Source organism: Manis pentadactyla, chromosome 12 (assembly GCF_030020395.1).
Source record: "Manis pentadactyla isolate mManPen7 chromosome 12, mManPen7.hap1, whole genome shotgun sequence".
In the NCBI taxonomy this organism is placed as follows: Eukaryota; Metazoa; Chordata; class Mammalia; order Pholidota; family Manidae; genus Manis; species Manis pentadactyla.
Genome location: NC_080030.1, coordinates 2,063,632 through 2,081,483, shown reverse-complemented (window position 1 = coordinate 2,081,483; position 17,852 = coordinate 2,063,632). Strand labels below are relative to the sequence as shown.

The 17,852-nt window shown below is 63.5% G+C and overlaps 1 protein-coding gene across 3 annotated transcripts; it reads left to right on the top strand.

Moving 5' to 3' along the window:
- Positions 1–834: 834 nt before the first annotated feature.
- Positions 835–13,445, top strand: KLF16 (KLF transcription factor 16). 3 transcript variants are annotated; one of them, XM_057489650.1, is made up of 2 exons: positions 835–2,585; positions 11,247–13,445. In XM_057489650.1, the coding sequence occupies exons 1-2, from the start codon at positions 1,205–1,207 to the stop codon at positions 11,546–11,548; spliced, it is 1,683 nt and encodes a 560-aa protein (XP_057345633.1). In that variant the 5' UTR covers positions 835–1,204; the 3' UTR covers positions 11,549–13,445. The 3 variants fall into 3 exon arrangements, 2 of the variants coding, with proteins under 2 accessions (XP_057345633.1, XP_036746624.1); XM_036890729.2 differs by having other exon boundaries at positions 2,448–3,047; XR_005025994.2 differs by lacking the exon at positions 835–2,585 and adding an exon at positions 8,989–10,300 and having other exon boundaries at positions 11,247–11,366.
- Positions 13,446–17,852: the final 4,407 nt, after the last annotated feature.

The following is a 17,852-nucleotide window of genomic DNA, read 5'->3' as shown; positions in this document are numbered from 1 at the left end:
AAGTCAAATTGTACAGAAAGTACTGTTTAACCATTTAAAAAGTAAAGACTTCATTGTCTTGAAAAAAGGCCATTCCAGTGTGTACGTACACGCACACACACACACACGCTCATGTGCACAAGTACATGGACAGCCCAGGTTGCTTCACCTGAGAAATGGAGTGCCAGCTCCTGAAAGGTCACAGTGAGGACCGTGTGACAAAACAAGGCAGAGGTGAGCGTGGTCACTGGGGCAGGTGTCTGTGGGTTACATGCATGCTGGTCACCCAGGCAACCCGGGTTGTGAAGCATGGTCCTGTGTATAGGCCCCTGCCTGTGGAGCAGCTGGCATGGCCCACAGGTGAGACCTTGATTATGGCTGGCACAGCTGTGTACCTGAGGCTCACAATGTGTTGCCTGGGGCCACTTGGCCTGCCAGGCACAGCCAGGTCAGCAGCCCCGAGCCCTGCCTTGTCACATTCCCCCCCGCTTCGGCCTGCAGGAAGATGACGGCACTCAGCCACTGCCCCGTGTCCCTGCAGCTGCCCAGAGCACCTGCTGGGGGTTCCTCCAACTTCAGGCTCCAGGAGGAGCTGCCTCTGGCTGCTGCCCCTCCACTTTCTCCACCAGTGCCAGGATGTGACTCCCAGCTGCTGGGTGCTAGACTGTGAGTCCCATGGGCAGGCTCTTCGGGGATCTCTGGGCCCAATAAACAGTAGAACCAAAACATGGGTCCAGGCCTTTCTTGTCCTGCTGCTTGCCAGCTTTGGTAGGTGTGACCTGGGGTCCGCGGGAGAGGGACAGGGCTTCCCGCCTCTTCTGAACTGGCAGAGGCAGGTGGGGGGCGGTCCTAGGCCCCCGCAGGCTGAGATGGTGGGGCCTTAGCACCTGGTTCACCTAGAGCTTCAAAGACACAGGGGTCCAGGCTGGCGGGAATCCTGACCACCAACACCCACCAAGTGACCACTTGAATAGTGGTTGTTCAGCGTGGGCTGTTCTGCAAGGGGAGCCGGTTGGGGCTGCACTTCACCTCAGCACTCTGAAGCGTGTGTGTGTGTGTGTGTGTCTGGGTCCCCAGAGGGGCTGCCACAAAGCTAACAGCACCAAAGACAGTGGGGCTTAGAGGATCGGGGGGCCCAGGGGACAGTGGCCAGGTGGAGGCAGAGAGCCCAAGCGGGTCAGGACAGTTAGCTGGTTGCAGGTGGGAAGGGGGATAGGGACCCGGAATGGGACCGGGGACGGGGTCACCGCCGCTGCCTGCACACAGCTCCTGGGAGGTCACTGAGCACCCGAAGCAGCTCCGCCCCCTGGAAGCCGCTAGGGCCGCTTACCGCCCCCGAGACCGGCCAACGGAAGGGGCGGGGGCGTGGTCCCAACCAAGGGGGTCACCCCGTGGCCACACTCCGCGCGCCCGTCGCCTTGGGCCTGTAGTCAGCACTGTAGAACAAGACGGCCGGGGCGTCCGCAGGGCTTCGACACGCCCCACTGCCCGGGTCCGAGCCCCGAGGAGGCGCCGGGAAAGGCCCGGGATGCCTCTGCCTCGCCGATGCGCTCTGAGCCCAGCCCTTTGCGATCCCTCCTGGCTCTTTCCCGAACCCCCTACCCGGGCCCTCCCAACCCCAGTGAGCCGCGCACCAGTGACTCCCGAATGGGGCGCAGAAAGAGGAACGCTGGCTCCCTGGAGCCGGCGGGACGCGGAGCCCCACCCCTCCCGTGCCCAGCCGCGGGCGCCCGCTGCCCAGACCAGGGAAGCCCTGCAAGCTGCCAGCGTATCCCCACAGGGAGGGTATGTGGGGCGTGGGGAGCGCGGCCCAGAAGGGCGCAGGCCCCGGAGAGGAGAGGGGGAAGGGTCGCGCACGTGGCCGGGGGGCGGGGCCGGCCGCTTCCGCACCCTCACTCGGCCACGTGGGGAACGAAGCCCTACCCCATCGAGAACGAGGGCGCGCCCGGGACCGCGGCGGAAACGTCCGGGGAGGGGGTTGGGCTGCCGCCGGCCGCGCGCCCGGGAACGGGGTGGGCGCGCCTGCGAGGGGGCGGGACGTGCGCCGAGGAGGGAGGGGTGCCCCGGAGGCGTGGCCGTCCGGGGAGGGAGGAGCTGCCGGCACGGGGCGGGACGCTCTCGGTGGAGGGCCGCGCAGGGGAGGGGCGGGTTTTCCCGGCGTGGGAAGGGGGTGCTCCGGGAAAGGGGGGGCGCGCTCCCTGTGCCCGCGCCCCGTGCGGCGGGGAACCACGTGCGCGGGTCTGGAGACCGGGAGCTTTCGGGGCAGGAGTGGGTGCGCCGGGGCGGCTTCTCCTGCTCGGGCCCCGCCCCCAGCGGCCGCGCGCGGCCCGCGGGGCGGTGGCGGAGGGCGCGCCGGGCGGGGGGCGTGGCCGGGCGCCCCGAGGGGGCGTCCTCCGGGCGGGGCGGACCGCGGCCGCCCCCGCGGGCTCCGGTGCGTCAGGGCGCGTCAGGCGGGGCGGGGCGGGCCGAGCGCAGGCGGCGGCGGCGGCGGCGCGCGCCGGCCTCCTCCTCCTCCTCCCGCACTCGAGCAGTCGCCGCTGGCCGGACGGACGCCGCTCCCGCCGCCTCCTCTCAGCCCGCTCGGCCCGCCCGCGCGCCCCTGCCCGGTATGTCGGCGGCCGTGGCATGCGTGGATTACTTCGCGGCCGACGTGCTCATGGCCATCTCCTCGGGCGCCGTGGTGCACCGCGGGCGGCCGGGCCCCGAGGGCGCGGGCCCCGCCGCCGGCCTGGATGTGCGCGCGCCGCGCCGTGAGGCCGCCCCGCCCGGGCCCCCGGGGCCGCCGCCGCTGCCCCCCGCCGCCCCCGGTCCGGGCCCCAGCGCCAACGCCGCCCCCGCGCCCCACCTGCTGGCCGCCAGCATCCTGGCCGACCTGCGCGGCGGGCCCGGCGCCGCGCCGGGGGGTGCCTCGCCCGCCTCCGGCTCCTCGGCCGCCTCGTCCCCGTCCTCCGGCCGCGCCCCCGGCGCCGCGCCCGCCGCCGCCAAGAGCCACCGCTGCCCCTTCCCGGGCTGCGCCAAGGCGTACTACAAGTCCTCGCACCTTAAGTCGCACCTGCGGACACACACAGGTGAGCCCGGCTGCCCCAGCCCGCGCTGCCGTCCCCCTGGACCCCCTCCCCCGCCGGGACCCCGAAACTGCGTGGCGCGTGGGGGGGCGGGGAGGGGGGCGCGCCCGGGCAGCCGCCGCGCCGGCCGGGAGGGCGGGGCCTCGGTGGGTGGGGCGCGCGCAGGGGGCGTGGCGGCCACGCGGTCGGGCGGCGCGGATGGCGGGCGCGGCGGGGTTGGCGGGGCGCGCGGCGCGGCGGGCGCCAAGGGCGCATCGGGGCTCCGGGGCGGTCCCCTCCCCCCCCGGCTTCGCTTCTGTTTCGTTTTCTGTTGCGTTTGCGTCTGGGTGGCGGGGCAGCGGTAGCTGCAGCGTCCGGTTCTTTCCTCGTCCCCTCGTGCCTCAGTTTCCCCAGGTGTGCAGGAAAGGAAAGGGCCGCGTCGACGTCTCCCGGTGCGCGCGTGGATTAACCCCGAAGGATGGCGGGCTGGGGTGCGGGGCTCGTCTTTTTCCCTTTCTGTGTTTTCAGAAAGCGGGGACCCGGGCTGGAAGTGTGGGCTGGGGCGTGAGTGGAGGGGAGGGACTCGTCTGGGGGACCCTTAGGGAGTCAGGCCCTCGCCGCGCTTCCCAGCGTATGGCTCCCCCGCCTGCTTCGGGAGTCGGGAACGTGCGTGGGTTTGGGGGGAGGGTTCGGCGACATTATCACCTCACAGCCGAGCTGGGGGTGGGAGGTGGGGCTACGGGAGCTGGGAGGCAGGGGGCGCTGGCCACCTTTTCGCTCTGTCAGTGGCTTCTCTTCCCCCAGCGGGTCCCCACTCGGGAGATCTCAACGCTCGACCCTGAGAATGCGCTCCACGTTGGGAGTTTGGACTGGGGGCGGGCAGGGTGGGCCTCGGTGACCGTGGGGTGTGTGCACCGGAGGGGTTCGTCTTGTCCTGGAAGGACAGGCTGTGAGGTTGCGCTTGGGTCAGGTGTCCTGGTTGTGACACTTTGTAGCACGCGATTTACTTGTTTCCTGTCTTAGTTTTCCCATCTGTATAAAGGGCGCAGGAAACGCTTCCCTCGGGGGGTTTCTTTGGGGGGGTCTCGTTGGACGGCAGGGCTCTGTGGACAGGCTGCTGTTGAGAGAACGTGGAGAAGGCGCAGGAAAGCAGGGTCGGGCCCTAGTGGTGTGGTGGCGTCTTGGCGGGCAGCAACCCCTCTTTGCTGTGCTGGCATCCTGTCTCACAGTCCCAACCCCAGGGGCCTGGAGGCTCTGTCCACGTGTGAGCGCTGCCAGGACAGGGCTTTGAGGGGGAGGCTGCATGCCCCTTGGGGAGCACTGTCGTCCCCTGAGTGGTCTGTCGATGTTACCTCCTCTTCAAGATAGGTCCAAATGTCTCTGGGAAGGATGTCTGGGGCAGGGTGGTGGGGAGGGGTGTCTGTGCAGACAAGGGGGCACGTTTAGGGAAATCAGAAGGGGTGGTGCTTCTGCGGGCAGTGGGCTGAGGTCCGGGAGAGCCCTGTCTCTTTTGGGGTGAGTGCCCGTCTGAACACAGACTTGAGAGAGAGAGAGACCCTGTCTCGCACCCATCGCTGTGGTCCCACCACATGGTGTGGCCCCTGAGAGCTTTTGGACCCCCACTGCACTGGTTATAGTTTTTTTTTTTTCCAGACCCTGCCCAACTTACCCAGTTGTGTGAAGGGGGTGGCCAGGCCACCTCCCACCACAGCCTTGGGGAGATACTTCCCTAGGGAGTCCTGGGGTCCTTCAAAGATGCATAGGCCCCCAGGCAGTGGTGGCCAGCTCCCTTAGCCCCGGGGTAGGGATGGGGGGAGGGAGAACTCACTGGGGCCAGGATGGCGCCCCTGCCTAGTGGTTTTTAATGAGAAACTGAGGCCCCTGAGGCCCTGTTGGTGTGTCAGAGTTCTGTGCAGGCAGTGGGAGGAGGAGGGAAGTGTGCCATCTCCACTGGACCCCGAGCTCCTACGGCAGCTGTGGTTCTGCAAATCCTGTTCCCAAATCCCCTTTATCATAATGGTATTGGGGACCTGGGGGAATGGGGGGCAGCTCCTGGACCAATTGGTTGCCCCTGAGAGTGGAAATCCCAGATGCAGGCACCCTTGGGCCTGTTTGCTGAGGGGCTTGGACACCTTTGTGCCCAGTGACTGCGTGTTCAGGGTCTGTCTCGCCCTCAGGGTCACCAAACCTGGCCTGGGGTCTGGTGAAAGGCCTTTTGGTCTTTCTGTCCTCCAGGGAAAGGGCGGCCGCTGCACGCCTGTTTTCGGGGTGGGAAGCCAAGCTTCTCCTGGGTATCCCAAGGCTGGTCTGGTGTTACCCAGTGGCGGGGGCAGGCCTGGGGACGGATCTGAGGGGAAGCAGTTAATTAGACCTCAGCCGTCTCTGGGGGCCTTTGGGAGAGTGTCCTTCTCCCTCCGACCCCCGTCTGAGGATCGCTCTCCACCTCTGTGTAAAGGGACAGCCAGTCCTGGCCTAGCCCCATTTTACAGGGGAGCAAACCGAGGCACCCCGCGCCAGCCCGCTGGAGCTGAATGGGGTTCGTGCGGGCTCCTTTGGGAACAGGTGGGTGGGGAAGCTGGAAGTGGTTGTGGGATCTTTCCACAGGGCCACCCCGCTGCTGTCGTGTGGTCCCCCTAGTCTGGCCCGCAGCCCTGGGCCCAGCTCTCAGCTCCTCCCGCCTGGGGCAGGGAAGGACTTTGGAAGCTGCGGGAGATGTTGACGCCGTTGCCGTGGATACAGGGAATGAGGCGGGAGATGGGGCGGGGGCGGGAGGAGAGGCTGGCTGCCTACCGGCTCTCCCACCTCCTCCATCTCGGTACTGTGCCCCCACTCCAAAGACCCCAGCGTGCAGTGAGCCCACAGGCAGCCATGAGCCTTCTGGGGGTCTCAGCCTCCTCTCCGCCAGAAGCAGGTCAATCTGGAAGTGGGGCTTCTAGGCCAGGGCCGCCTCCCCTCCTCTGCAGTGCTGAAATGGGCAGGTTGCTCTCTGTGGGGGGCCCCTGCCCCCAGCCACTCCATGCCAGGAGTACCCCTGGTCTTGACGATGGCAGGTGTCCCCAGACATCGCCAGTGTCCCTTGGGGGGGTTGCAGCATCACCCCCAGTTGACACTCCTATTTGACTGTAAAACCGAGTTCATTTAAGTCTGGGAAACGTTAGTTGAGCATCTGCTGTGTGAGATGCTGTAGCGAAGGACCCAGTCCCTGTCCCCTGGGATCCTGGAAACTTTGGGTGGGGGAGACAGAGCAAAAGGCTTTTTGTAGGACCAGGCCTTTGAGCTGACCTTGTGGGGTGGGAGGGGTGTGTTCCAGGAGAGGGAGGCACCCTGGCTGCAGGGGTAGGGGTCAGGGCTGGGGCCATGGGTCGAGGTGAGTTGGGAAGGGGCAGAGCAGGTGAGGGTTCCCTTTAATGCCAAGGGCAGGATGCGGGGTGGGCAGGGAGGCAGGCCCAGCTTTGCAGAGGAAAATCCGGTTAGGAGAAGGGATTAGGATCCCAGAGGGGTTGGGGAGCGCTGGTGCCCTGTGGGAGGGAGAGAGGAGAGCTGACCTGTGAGCAGGGCTGGGGGAGAAGCCCCAGGATGTTGGGGGCAGGAGGGGGCTAGGGTGTCCCCCAGGTTTCTGGTCAAGGAGCCCAAGGTGGGGGGAAAGGTGGTGGTGGTGGGTGTTCTTTGCTGTTAGAGGCCCCAGGTAAGAGGCAGGTGGGGACAGTGAGGCTTGGAGGGACCGTGACCACCGGCTCCTCTAGGGCTGTCTCAGTGACCAGCAGACCCCACCCCCCTGCCTCAGGCAGAGCTGTGGGCTCCTTAGGTTCAGGCAGGGCTCGCGAGACTGGTGGCTTATCTGAGGAGGGGGGCAGGGTGGGGCACTGCCAGGCCCTAGAGGGTGGGGGCGGCCTGTGAGCCTCCAGCCAGTGCCCGGGGACTGCGTCCCCCACCGAGCCGCCCCCTCCAGGCGGCAGGGCTTGGAGAGCAGCTGGAAGTGGCCGCAGGTGCCTGAGCCCCAGCTGAGGGGGGGGAGGGCCCTTAACGTTGTGGGGGGTGATAACCACCCCCCACCCAGGCTCCCTGATAAAGGTGGCCCAGATGGCCCAGGAGTTAGTAAATGATACCAGCAGGCGGAGCTGGCCTGGGGTTGGGAAGGGAGGGAGGGCTGCGGGCGGGGGCGGGTACCCTCATCCAGTGCTGTTGCCTTAGCATGCCTGTGCCCCCTCATCCCCAGGCACTAAAATGCCAATCTGGGTGGGGAAGTAGGCCAGGCAGTGGGAATCCTGGGGGGAGGGGCGGGGGGCTGCAGGTGGCTGGCCTTTTAAGTACACGGGGAAGGGATAGCTCCTCCGGGTGTGTGTGGCTGTGTGTGTGCATGCGCGTGTGAGAATGAGATGAACACGTTAGCTGCTGCTCCAGCCCAAGTCGGGCCTGTAGACTTCCCACAGATGTATTAAGCACCCATAGCATGCCATGCCTGGTGCCCTCAGCTTTACAGTTGCGGGGATGGGGGCAGATATCACACCCAGGGGAGAGATGCTGGCACAAGGATAGAAAAGCCGAGAAAGGGGACCGTTTGTGTGTGTGGGGGCCCGGGTATCAGGGTAAGCAGAGATGGCTCTGAGGGACACCGAGGACAGAAGTGACAGGGAGACGTTGCAGGCAGGGGGAACCTGGCATGCGAGGAGCAGTTCGTGGGGCTGCAGAGAAGCCGCAGGAGGGTGGGAGGATGAAGGGCCCAAGTAAAGCTTTGCCCCCTGCCCCCCGCGGTGAGGGGGTAGCTCCAGAAGGCTGCAGGGCGCAGCACAGACTGGGCAGCCCGGGTAGGAGCTGAGGGCTGGAACCCGGAGGCGCCAGGGTGGGGTCTGAAGATATTTTGAAGAGAGTGCTGATGGGGATTGCTGCCGTGTGGGGAGGTGTGAGGGACTGAGATGGCCAGAGAGACACCTGCCTGAGCTTTTGGATGGCACTAGAGTGGCTGAATGGGGAAGCCCTACAGGAAAAGTGGGGAGGGGGAGGGGGTGGGAGGTAGGCCTTGGGTCTGGCAGGCCAGGGCCCAGGAAGTATTTAAGATTGTGGAGCAGATGGCCCTTGCACAGGCTGGTCTTTGTAAAGCCATCAGGGTGGCTAAGCTGAAGGGGAAAGCCCTGCCCTGCTCCGCTGGACTCCCCTCCTGCACCTCTGAAACGCCTCTGGGCTCTTGCAGCCGGCTCTGGGGCCATCTCCTTCCGGAAAGCCCCCTGCGGCTCCCCTCCTCCCCCATCTGTTGCAGCCCCAAGCCTTCTGCAGGTTTGGAGGGATGCTCCCTTCCCTGCGTGCTCCCCCTATGCTTTCCACCTGGTGGGTGGGCATGTGTGCAAGGGCCAGATGCCGGCCGCACCTCCTTCCCCACCTCTCTGGATGACCTCAGGAGGTCACCTAGTTGTCAGACTCACTGCCCTCGTTGTCAGACTCACTGCCCTCGGTCCCTGCCCCCCAGCCCAAGGAGGTGGAGCGCTCGCTCCCTTTGTGGTGGCCAGGGAGGCCTGGCGCGTGGTGCCACCTCCAGGCTCGCCTCTGCCAGGTGTCTAGGACCTCCTAGCCTCCAATTTTCTGAGCCTGCATGGCACTTTGGTGGCTCGGGCTGTCCTGAGCTCACCCCGACCAAGCCCTAGTTAAGAGAGTGAAGTCCACCGAGGCCCCGCCCACTATACCCTCCTCCAGTGCCCGTGCCATCCTGAGAGCCTGGAGCAACCAGGTGGTCGCACCTGGAGCGCCTCGCCGGCCCTGAGCCCCCTCCTGGCCAGCGGACTGTGGGAGAGTGGCACGACCTGGCATCTTGCCGGCATTCGCCCAGAGTTGTGGGGGCGGGAAACTTGCGCACCCGGGTACCGCCACCCACGTGTGCACGTGCGCTACGCAGCAACCGGGCTAGGGGCGGGGCTGGCAGGTGTCCAGGCTGCTCGGAGACCCCCACCCCCGGCGAGAGCGGGACCACGTGAGTGGGGCCGGCTGGCTACGGATGTCCCAGCCGCCCAGCTACGTGCGGCAGCTGTGTTCCCGGCGGCGGCGTGCGTCCTGCCCGGGCGGCGCTGGCACTGCTCTTGCAACCTGCTCTTCGCGAAATGAAACTGCGGGGTGGAGGGGAGGTGGGAAGCGGGGACCAGTCCCGCCGCCCTAAATGGGGAAGTGAGCCGACTGCGGGCGCGCCAGCCGCGGATGGGCCCCCCCCTTCCCGCCGGCGCCCTGCAAGATGGCGACGGGGCTGCGTGCCCCTCGGAGGCGCGTCGCTGCCCCACGCCTGGCGCCTGGTCCAAGGCCAGCAGCCCCGATTCCATAACCGGGCCCTTGCCTCAGCCTGCGGTCTTCGCGAGCTGTCACAGCCGAGTGGTCACCATCGGGGCGGGGCGGGGCGAGGGGGTGGGCTTTGGGATTGTTTTGAGCCCCCTGGTTCTGCAGAGCGGCGTCCTGCTGGGACTCCGCCCTCAGCTCCTGTTGACCCTGCCTTCTGGGTTGTTCCAGGGAAGGCTTGGGGTGTGGAGGGGGCAGTCCCCGGGATTGGGGGTCGAGTGCGGCTTGGGGATTGTCGCTCCCCAAGTGACAGTTACGGGGAGGTTGGACCGGCGCACCTGGATTCACAGCCTCCTGGGGCCCGCCCTCCCCCAGCTATGAGCGTGACCAACCGACACCGCACCAGAAACGGGGCGGGGGGCAGGGCTGTTGAGCTGACCCCCTTCTGTAGTGCTGGGGGTGTCCCGGAGGAAGAGGGATGGGGAAGGAGAGGTCTGAGCTTTCCTGGGCCACGGTTGGGCCCGGAGCTCTCTGAACTATGCCGGTGCCCCTTACCCCTCCCCCGTGCAGGCCGTGGGTTCTCAGGGCAGAGAAGTCGCTGGGTCACCCTGAGAATCCAGGCCCTGCTCCCCTCAGGCTGCGGGTCAACCCCATGGTACCCCCCCCGTTGTCTCCTGGTCTCCTCTGCACTCCCCCCACCAATCCTGCTTTGGGGGCCTTCCTCTGGCGCCTTGCCGCGGATCCCCCTTTTGTTGCCCCCATCTGTGGGCTCGGAAACAGGGTCAGCCCGGGTCACCGCCGTGCCCAGCGCAGGCCTCCGGGTGCGTAACCCATGAGGTGACCCTGAGCCCGCTCTGGCGCCCCACACCCGGTCCTGCCCGCTGGCTTCTATGCGGTGCTCCGTCCAGTGTCACGAGGGCGTCGCACAGGCCCGCGTGTCCACGCTCTGTGCAGACCCCCGGCGCACACTTTCCAAAACTCCTGGGCATCGGGCGAAATGACACCCGGAGATTCCAGAGTCCCAGGTACCCGGCGCGGGGCCGGAAGGGCGCAGGCTCCGGATGCGAACACCCTTGGCCTGGGGCGGGGCCCTGGGCGGCCTGGGGTTCTCTGGGGAGGCGCTGACAGCACACGGTGATGGTCGTACGGCACCGTTCTGGGACAGAGGCCCCCCCATCCCCGATGTGACGGGTGGGAGGGGACCCGTGGGCCGGGATGGCGGCGGTAGGTCGCGGGCAGGATGGGCGAGGCCCGGCTGGGCGGTGGGAGGGGTCTGCGAAGGAAGTTGCCGGGTGCCGGCCCGCCCCTCCCAGCGCCGCCGGTTCCGCGGGGGCGGGGTGAGTCCGGCGGTCGCGGGCCTCTGGGCCTGCCCCTTCCCGGCGTCGCGCGGTGACCCGCCCGTGGCCAGTCCTCTCCGCGGCCTTCCGCATTCTCCGAGCGCGCAGGGCAAACCTGCAGTGTTGCAGGTGGCCCGGGGGGCGTCCACGAGGGTCCTTGGAGGGGTCGGGCGAGGGAAACTGCCTAGACTGCGATCCCACTTTGTGCCCTGGTGGTCATTTCCAAAAGGTGGTCGCGAACACCTGGGAGGTCGCGGAATGCCCCACGTGGGAGGTGGAAAGGAATCGTGCGGGGGTAGGGGCAGCAGGACCCGGCCAAGCACACTAGGAGACCCTCGGCACCGAGGTGGGGACGCTGGGGGTGGGCTGACAGAGCTCAGTCTCTGTACATTCTACTTTTAACCCAGGAAATTGTTCATAGGCGGTAATTACCAGTTTGCAGGAAATAAGAGCGAGAATATTCATTAGGGGGTCGTGGGGTGAGCGAGGGTCGTTTTCTTTGCACATCCACACCTTTTAATTTTGCACGCAGAGTTGAGGTGGCGAGGGAGACAAGTGACGTTTCCTTTTGGGATCCGACGGGACGTCCCCCTCACTGACCACTGCCTGTTTGCTCTCTGACCCTACCACCCAGGTGAGCGCCCCTTTGCCTGTGACTGGCCGGGCTGCGACAAGAAGTTCGCGCGCTCCGACGAGCTGGCCCGTCACCACCGGACGCACACCGGCGAGAAGCGCTTCCCCTGCCCGCTCTGCTCCAAGCGCTTCACCCGCAGCGACCACCTGACCAAGCATGCGCGCCGCCACCCTGGTTTCCGCCCGGAGCTGCTCCGGCGCCCGGGCGCCCGCAGCACCTCGCCCAGCGATTCGCTGCCCTGTAGCCTGGCAGGCAGCCCCGCACCCAGCCCGGCCCCCAGCCCTGCCCCTGCCGGCCTGTAGAGCCCTCGCCCACCCGCCCTGCGCGCCCCCGCTGGGCCTGGGCACGAGCACCAGCGACACGCCTGCTGTCCAGGGCCCCGGGGCTGGCCGCAGACTGATGGCCAGCCTGGCCACTCACAGCGTTTCCCTGAGGGCCCCGGGGATGCCCTTTCCCCCCTCAAGAAAGCAAGGAGGGGCTTGAGATGGGACCCGGAGGTGGTCCTCAGGAGGGGCACCTGGGGTCTGCGTCTGTAAATAGCCAGGATGGATAACTCTCTTCCTGTGTGTTAATGAGCAGGGACCCCATGTGGGTGGCCGGCAGGCGTTCCCCTCCCCCCACAGGCACCTCCCTGCTTGGGGGTGGGGGGCCTGGAGCGGCCAGGAAAGGCACGCCGCTAACCAGTGCTCGGACTTGGCCCCCCATGCCCCTCTCTCCAGGTTGGGATGGTGTGTGCAAAGAGCCATAAATGAACCAGGAGCTACTAAGAGCCCTGGCCTGTCCCCACCCCCCACCCCGCCCCAGGGCCCCTCACCCCACTGAAAGCCATTGGAGACGTTCAGGGAACTGGGGTGCGGCCCGCCGCCCCCATTCGGGTACTCAATCTCAGGTGTCCACAGCTTCTGACCATGGGAGGGGCTGCCCGGCTCCAGAGCAGCAGGGGCGCTGTAGGGAGGGAGGTGGTAGGGTTTCTGTAGGGGCCTGCGTTTTGCCTCAGACCTGGGATATAGGGAGGGGGAGGAACTGGGGTACTTCCAAAGAGCATTTTGACTCACTTTGTGGGGAGGCAGAGATCATGAGATGGGAGTAAATGCTGACTTATTTATTTTCTGGATCTCGGCTGGTGTGGGGGGTGGAGCCACCCCTCTGGGCGCATGTGGGAGTGAGTGAGAAACATTTCTGGGGAGGCTGGTGCTGGCCAGGGTCCCCGACTTTGGCCTTTCCCAGCATCACGTGACAATCAATCCCTCCTGTTTGGGACCACGACAGCCATTGGACACAATGCTGGCCCTTACACCTGGCAGGTCCCCCTGGGTACGTGGCCCTGGACCAGCTTGAGGTCCCACCCACGCAGGCAGGAAGCAGGAGGGCTGACCCCTGAGCCCTCCGGGATAGCTCATTTTTTTCGGAGCGGGTAGAATATTTTTTCAGGCGCCAGTCCCTTTCTTGATCCGGGCCGTGGGTGGTCCGTCGTCCTCAGGGGGTGTGGGTGTATGTGAGGGGTCTGCATGACGGGAGCGTAGGTTAGGGAGTGGTGAATGCTGGTGCACTCTCCTGGTGTCCTGCAGTGGCTTCAGTTGGCTTTCGTTTTGGATAGAGGACACCCGCCCTGGACTGAGACCTTGGAAGGGCCCGTCCCCGCCTCCTGCCGTTTTCTCAGGCGAGGGAGCGGGGTTTGGGTGGCTGTGGTGTGGACCTCACCCGGCCTGGCAGGATCCAGGGAGGGTGCTTAGTGTCCTGGGGAGGGGGACGGGCCGGGGAAGCCCTTTTGGAGCTGGGCTGGGGAGTGTCTTACAGGCAGGTCCTTTAGGAGCCGGACTATGTGTGCCCTCTGACCCGGTCCAGCAGTGTTGGTGAGATGCCTTAGTCCATGGGGGGTGGGCTGGGCCCCGTTTTCTTCCTGTCTGGATTGTCCCAGCCCTGCCCAGTGCCTGTCTGCAGGTGGACTGCCGGTCAGAGGCCTAGGGAGCTGCGAACTCATCCCTGGCCCCTCTCCAGGGTCCAGGGGTCTGGGGAGACCCGTGCCCCTCCTCCCCCAAGGGGCTAGTGGTCATTGGGACCTGATGCCAGCCGCTTAGGTGTGGCCTTTCAAGTGGGGGAGGGCCCCAAGGGACTTGTGCTTTCGGGTGGCGCTCCCTACTCCTCCCCTGCCCGGCCTCTTCCTTGTATTTAATTAAATAAACCCTTTTTTAAACCCAACGCAGGTGCCTGTGTGGTTTTTCCTATCGCCGGCCCCCAGCCGGGGGAGTCCCGGCCCTTCGGTATCACTCAATAATGTGACCCCCAGGGTCAGCAACCTCCTCCGGGGGAAACAAGCAGTGGACTTAGCGAACCTAGGGGTCCGGTGGCGGACTTCGAGAGGCCCCACTGGTGGGGACTCGAAGCGATGCCCCCAACCCCAAGGCTCGTGAGGGGCTTCTCGCAGCAGCGCATGTTGTCGTCCGGTGTCACCCACGCCTGGCACAGCTGCGCCCCCCGCCCCCGTTCCCTCCGTTACCCGGCAACCAGGCGCAGGGACACGGCTCCCGGGGGCGTCCGCCGCCCACCGCCTTCCGGGAGAGCCCGCGCCCCTGGGAGCGGCGAGGCAGGGCTCCTTCCCCGGGGACCCTGGCTGCCCGCGCGCCCAGCCGTCGGGCCGCTCGCCTGCTGTACGCCTCCGGTGTGCCAGCTCCCAATTGGGAAGGGGTCGGGGGGTCGGGACCCTCGCGCCCCGGGAAAATTGACAAGCTGGTGAGACCTTTGAAACCCTTCTAGGGAAAATGACCCCGAGGGCGAGCGGGGCTGCAGTAGTGGGGGCGCAGACCCTCCCCTCGCGCTCCCCTGCTCACCCGAGGGAAGGCGGGGCCCGCCATCTGGCGGCCGCCCTGGGAACTGCTCCTTCGCCCCTCCGTCGGGATCGCCGCGGCCGGGACCACCCTGGTGCAGCCCCCTTGTGCTTCCTTCACCCATGCTGCCTTTCTGCCCCGCAAGCCCGCATACCTCGTTACCTGGCCCCCAGGGCCCCCAGCTCGGGCCTGCCTCTTTGCCCCCTTGTGACAGAGTTCTTGGAATACGGGGTTCGAGCGCGCAGCCTCCCCGCAATCTTTCGGGGACACACTCCCACGTGCCCCGAAGAGCTCAAACATGTCGCCTCCCGCCTCCTGGACACTTACTGGTCATGTGGTGTCGGGAAGGCCTGCCCCTCGCAATCCCCCGCACCTCGTCCCTAAGCTCAGGTCCCCTCTCGCCATGCTCCTTGCACACTCACGCCACACTGTGTGCCGACGACATCCCCCGTTCCAGCGCCAGCGTGAGTGTCTCCCCCACCTCCAGGCCGCCCTGTTTGGCAGCTCCATCGTACCTGTGCTCAGGCCAAAATGTTTGGGGTCACCCTTGACTCCCCTCTTTGGCTCACCACTCACATCCAATCCATCCGGAAATCCTGGAGTTCTACCTTCAAAACCTGTCCAGAATCACACGCTTCTCCCCTCCCCCTGCCTTCCCCTGGTCCAGCCCATCACTTGTCGCCCGGGTCCCCGGTCTCCAGTTCTCGCTCTCACCCCCAGCCTGTCCTCCCAGAAGCAGCCACCAGAGGGCGCGCGTGGGCACCTGAGGCAGTCCCCGGTTCACAGGGGGCTCCTGGCAATCGCCAGCTGGTGGCCCCGAGAGGCCAATTATTCAGAGAGGCTGGGAATTGCAGTTTTTATGTGACATCTCCCCAAGACTTAAACAGGGGCAACACATTTCTGTCATATGAAAAACTGGTACTCAAACATACATATGCACGTGTTCACAGTGGCACCGTTCCCAATGGCCAAAGTGTGGGACAGCATGTGTGCAAACATGGATGAACGGACACACACAATGTGGTCCATCTGCGTGGGGGAATATTATTCGGCAGTGGAAAAGAGCGGGGCTCTGACACGCACATGGATGGACCCTGGACGTACCGTGCTCAGTGAGTCACTGGACACACAGGCACCATGGCATGTGACCCCATTTCTGTGACATGTCCACAATAGACAAAGCCAGAGACAGAACATAGGCTCGTGGGCCCAGGGGCTGGGGAGGGGTGGGGGTAACAGCCAGGGGGATAGGATTTCTTTTAGCTGTGAGGGAATGTTCTGGAATTAGACATGCTAGTTGCACAACATAGTGAATGTACCAAATGCCACTGAATTGTTCACTTTAAAATAGTTAATTTTATATTAATATGTGTTTCCCCTCAGATAAAAAACACTGAGTGGAACAAAACAGAAGGTCTATCCAGGTGCCCCATTTGAGATCCCTCCCATCTCCTGTGCACTTCTGTGCTCAATCATCAGTGTGACACCCTAGTTAGCACACATTTAATGAAGTTTTCTGACCCCCTTAGAATTGAGGACCACTTCATTCCATCAACAACTGGTGTGAATGTGAGTACCAGTTTTTCAAATGGTGTAAACAGTCAGTCATTGATCCTTTTTATGGATATGTGTGGTGAGGTCTGCGTGGGTGCTGGTCCTCGGGCCACAGGGTCCTCACTCTCAGACCCCCGTCTGGTGAGGGGTGGGCAGCAGGCCAGTGTGAATGGAATTCCTGCCTGTTGGAGAATGAGAAGCATTGTGACCGCACCCAGTGGGAAGTCCTCAGGGAGAAACGTGGTTGAGTAGAGAAATCCCACCGAGTCCTTCCTGGCTTCCAGCCCTCCGTGGCTCCCCACTGCCCTCCTGGTTTGGACAACAAGGTCCCTCACACGTCCACAACCTCAGGCTCTCCTCAAGAGAGACACCCTCTTGCAACCCTCTGAGCATCCTTCTCTCTTCAGTGCTTACAGGTGCCACTGGTGACACAGCCATGGAGGCAGGGGAACCCTGCCCACAGGACCTGCTGACTAGCCAAGAGACAGACTTTGGGCAAAAAATAAAATCGAGTCCTCTGTAGAGTCATCTTTAACACTCCCCAGCCACCTGCCCCCAACACTGAACCCAGTCTCTTATTATATATTTATAATTGCTGCAAAAAACACAACTTTGCCATAGAAACCATGTCTAAGTGCACAGCAGGGGGCATGGGCACATTCACACGTTGTGCAGCCGTCCCCACCCTCCATCTCCGGACTTTCTATCTTCCTAGACTGAAGCTCTGTCCCCATGAAACTGTCCCCACCCTGGTCCCACTGTCCACTTTCTGTCTGGATGTGACTCCTCTATGGACCTCCAGCAAGTGGGATCAGACGGGATCTGTCCTTTGTGTCTGACTTATTTCATTGAACACGATGTTCTTTAGGTCCATCCACGTTGTACCAGGTGTCAGGATGTCCTTTCTTTTCACACTGAGTAATATTCCAGTAGACAGACCCCACTGTGTTGATACAGTCTGTCAGTGGACACTTGGGTTGTTTCTATCTTTTGTGAATAATACTATCACTGCAGGTGTGCAAATATTTCTTTCCAGACCTTGTTTTTCATTCTTTTAGGTATACACCCAGAAGTGGGGTTGCTGGATAATATGGTAGTTCTCTTTTTAATTTTTTGTGCGGCCGCCACACTGTTTTCCACAGAAGTTGCGTCATTTTGCAGTCCCGCCAACATTCAATGGGCCACTCATTGCTTTGCGTTGAGACGGTGGCCAAGGCCATCAGGCTTTGAGCCTCCCCACCAGCCTCCATTCTCCTTTGTCTGGATAGCAGAGCATCTAGGGCAGGGCCTGTGCAGTATAATGAGTCATAAGAAATACATATTTGGTCGTTCATATGACCAAATGTGTATTTCCCAGGTATATTTGGTCTTCATCCACAGTTATAGAGTCTTAAAGGTGAAACGGGCGTCTTGTCATGTTAATGAGAAATTTTTGGACCCCCACCCAAGGGCAGGGGCTGGAGGTTGAATCAGCCAATGGCCAGTAATTTAGTCAGTCATGACTGTGTGATGGAAGCCCTCACAAAACCCCTGAGAAGGGCCTTTCATTTTCCTGGATCCTGCTTCTTTTTCGGAGAGAGCTCTACGCTTGGGAAGCCAGAACGCCTCCACGTGCCCAGAGCCAGGCCCCCAGCTCCACGAAGAGAGAAGCTCCTTTATTTGGAATCTCGCCCTGTGTCTCTCTTCATCTGGCTGTTAACTTGTATCCTTTGTGTTGTCCTTTATTAAATTGGTAAATGTAAGTGTTTTCGTGAGTTCTGGGAGCCACGCTAGCAAATTAATCAAACCTAAGGAGGAGGTCATGGGAACCTCCAGTCTGTAGTCAGTGGGTCAGAAGCACAGGGAACTAACTGCCTGGGGCTTGCAACCCGCATGTGGAGTTGGGGGTGGAGGGCAGTCCTGTAGGACAGAGCCCTTCACCTGGGGATCTGGCGCTGTCTCTGGGCAGAGAGCGTCAGAATTGAGTTCTCGGACACCCTGCTGGTGTTCGAGAATTGCTTGGTGGTGTGTGTGGGAAGACCCCCTCCCACGTACTTATGCACAGTGGAACCGGTCCCTGAATGAAGTTATACTATTACTGCTCTGTGTAATACTGCTATTGTTACACCTATATGTAGGAGGGTAAAAACACACTCTGGCAGCCTGGTGTGCAGCAGGTGCTCGGAGTTTGGTGAGAACGGGACTCCTGTGGACCTGGGAATTAGAGGCTGCCGACAGGGGTACAGGT

Bases quoted from the DNA above. Each gene is read 5' to 3' on its own strand.
- KLF16 (XM_057489650.1), top strand. From the start codon at position 1,205: ATGGGACCGGGGACGGGGTCACCGCCGCTGCCTGCACACAGCTCCTGG. The intron at 2,586-11,246 runs GTATGTCGGCGG...CCTACCACCCAG, and splicing joins CGCCCGCGCGCCCCTGCCCG to GTGAGCGCCCCTTTGCCTGT.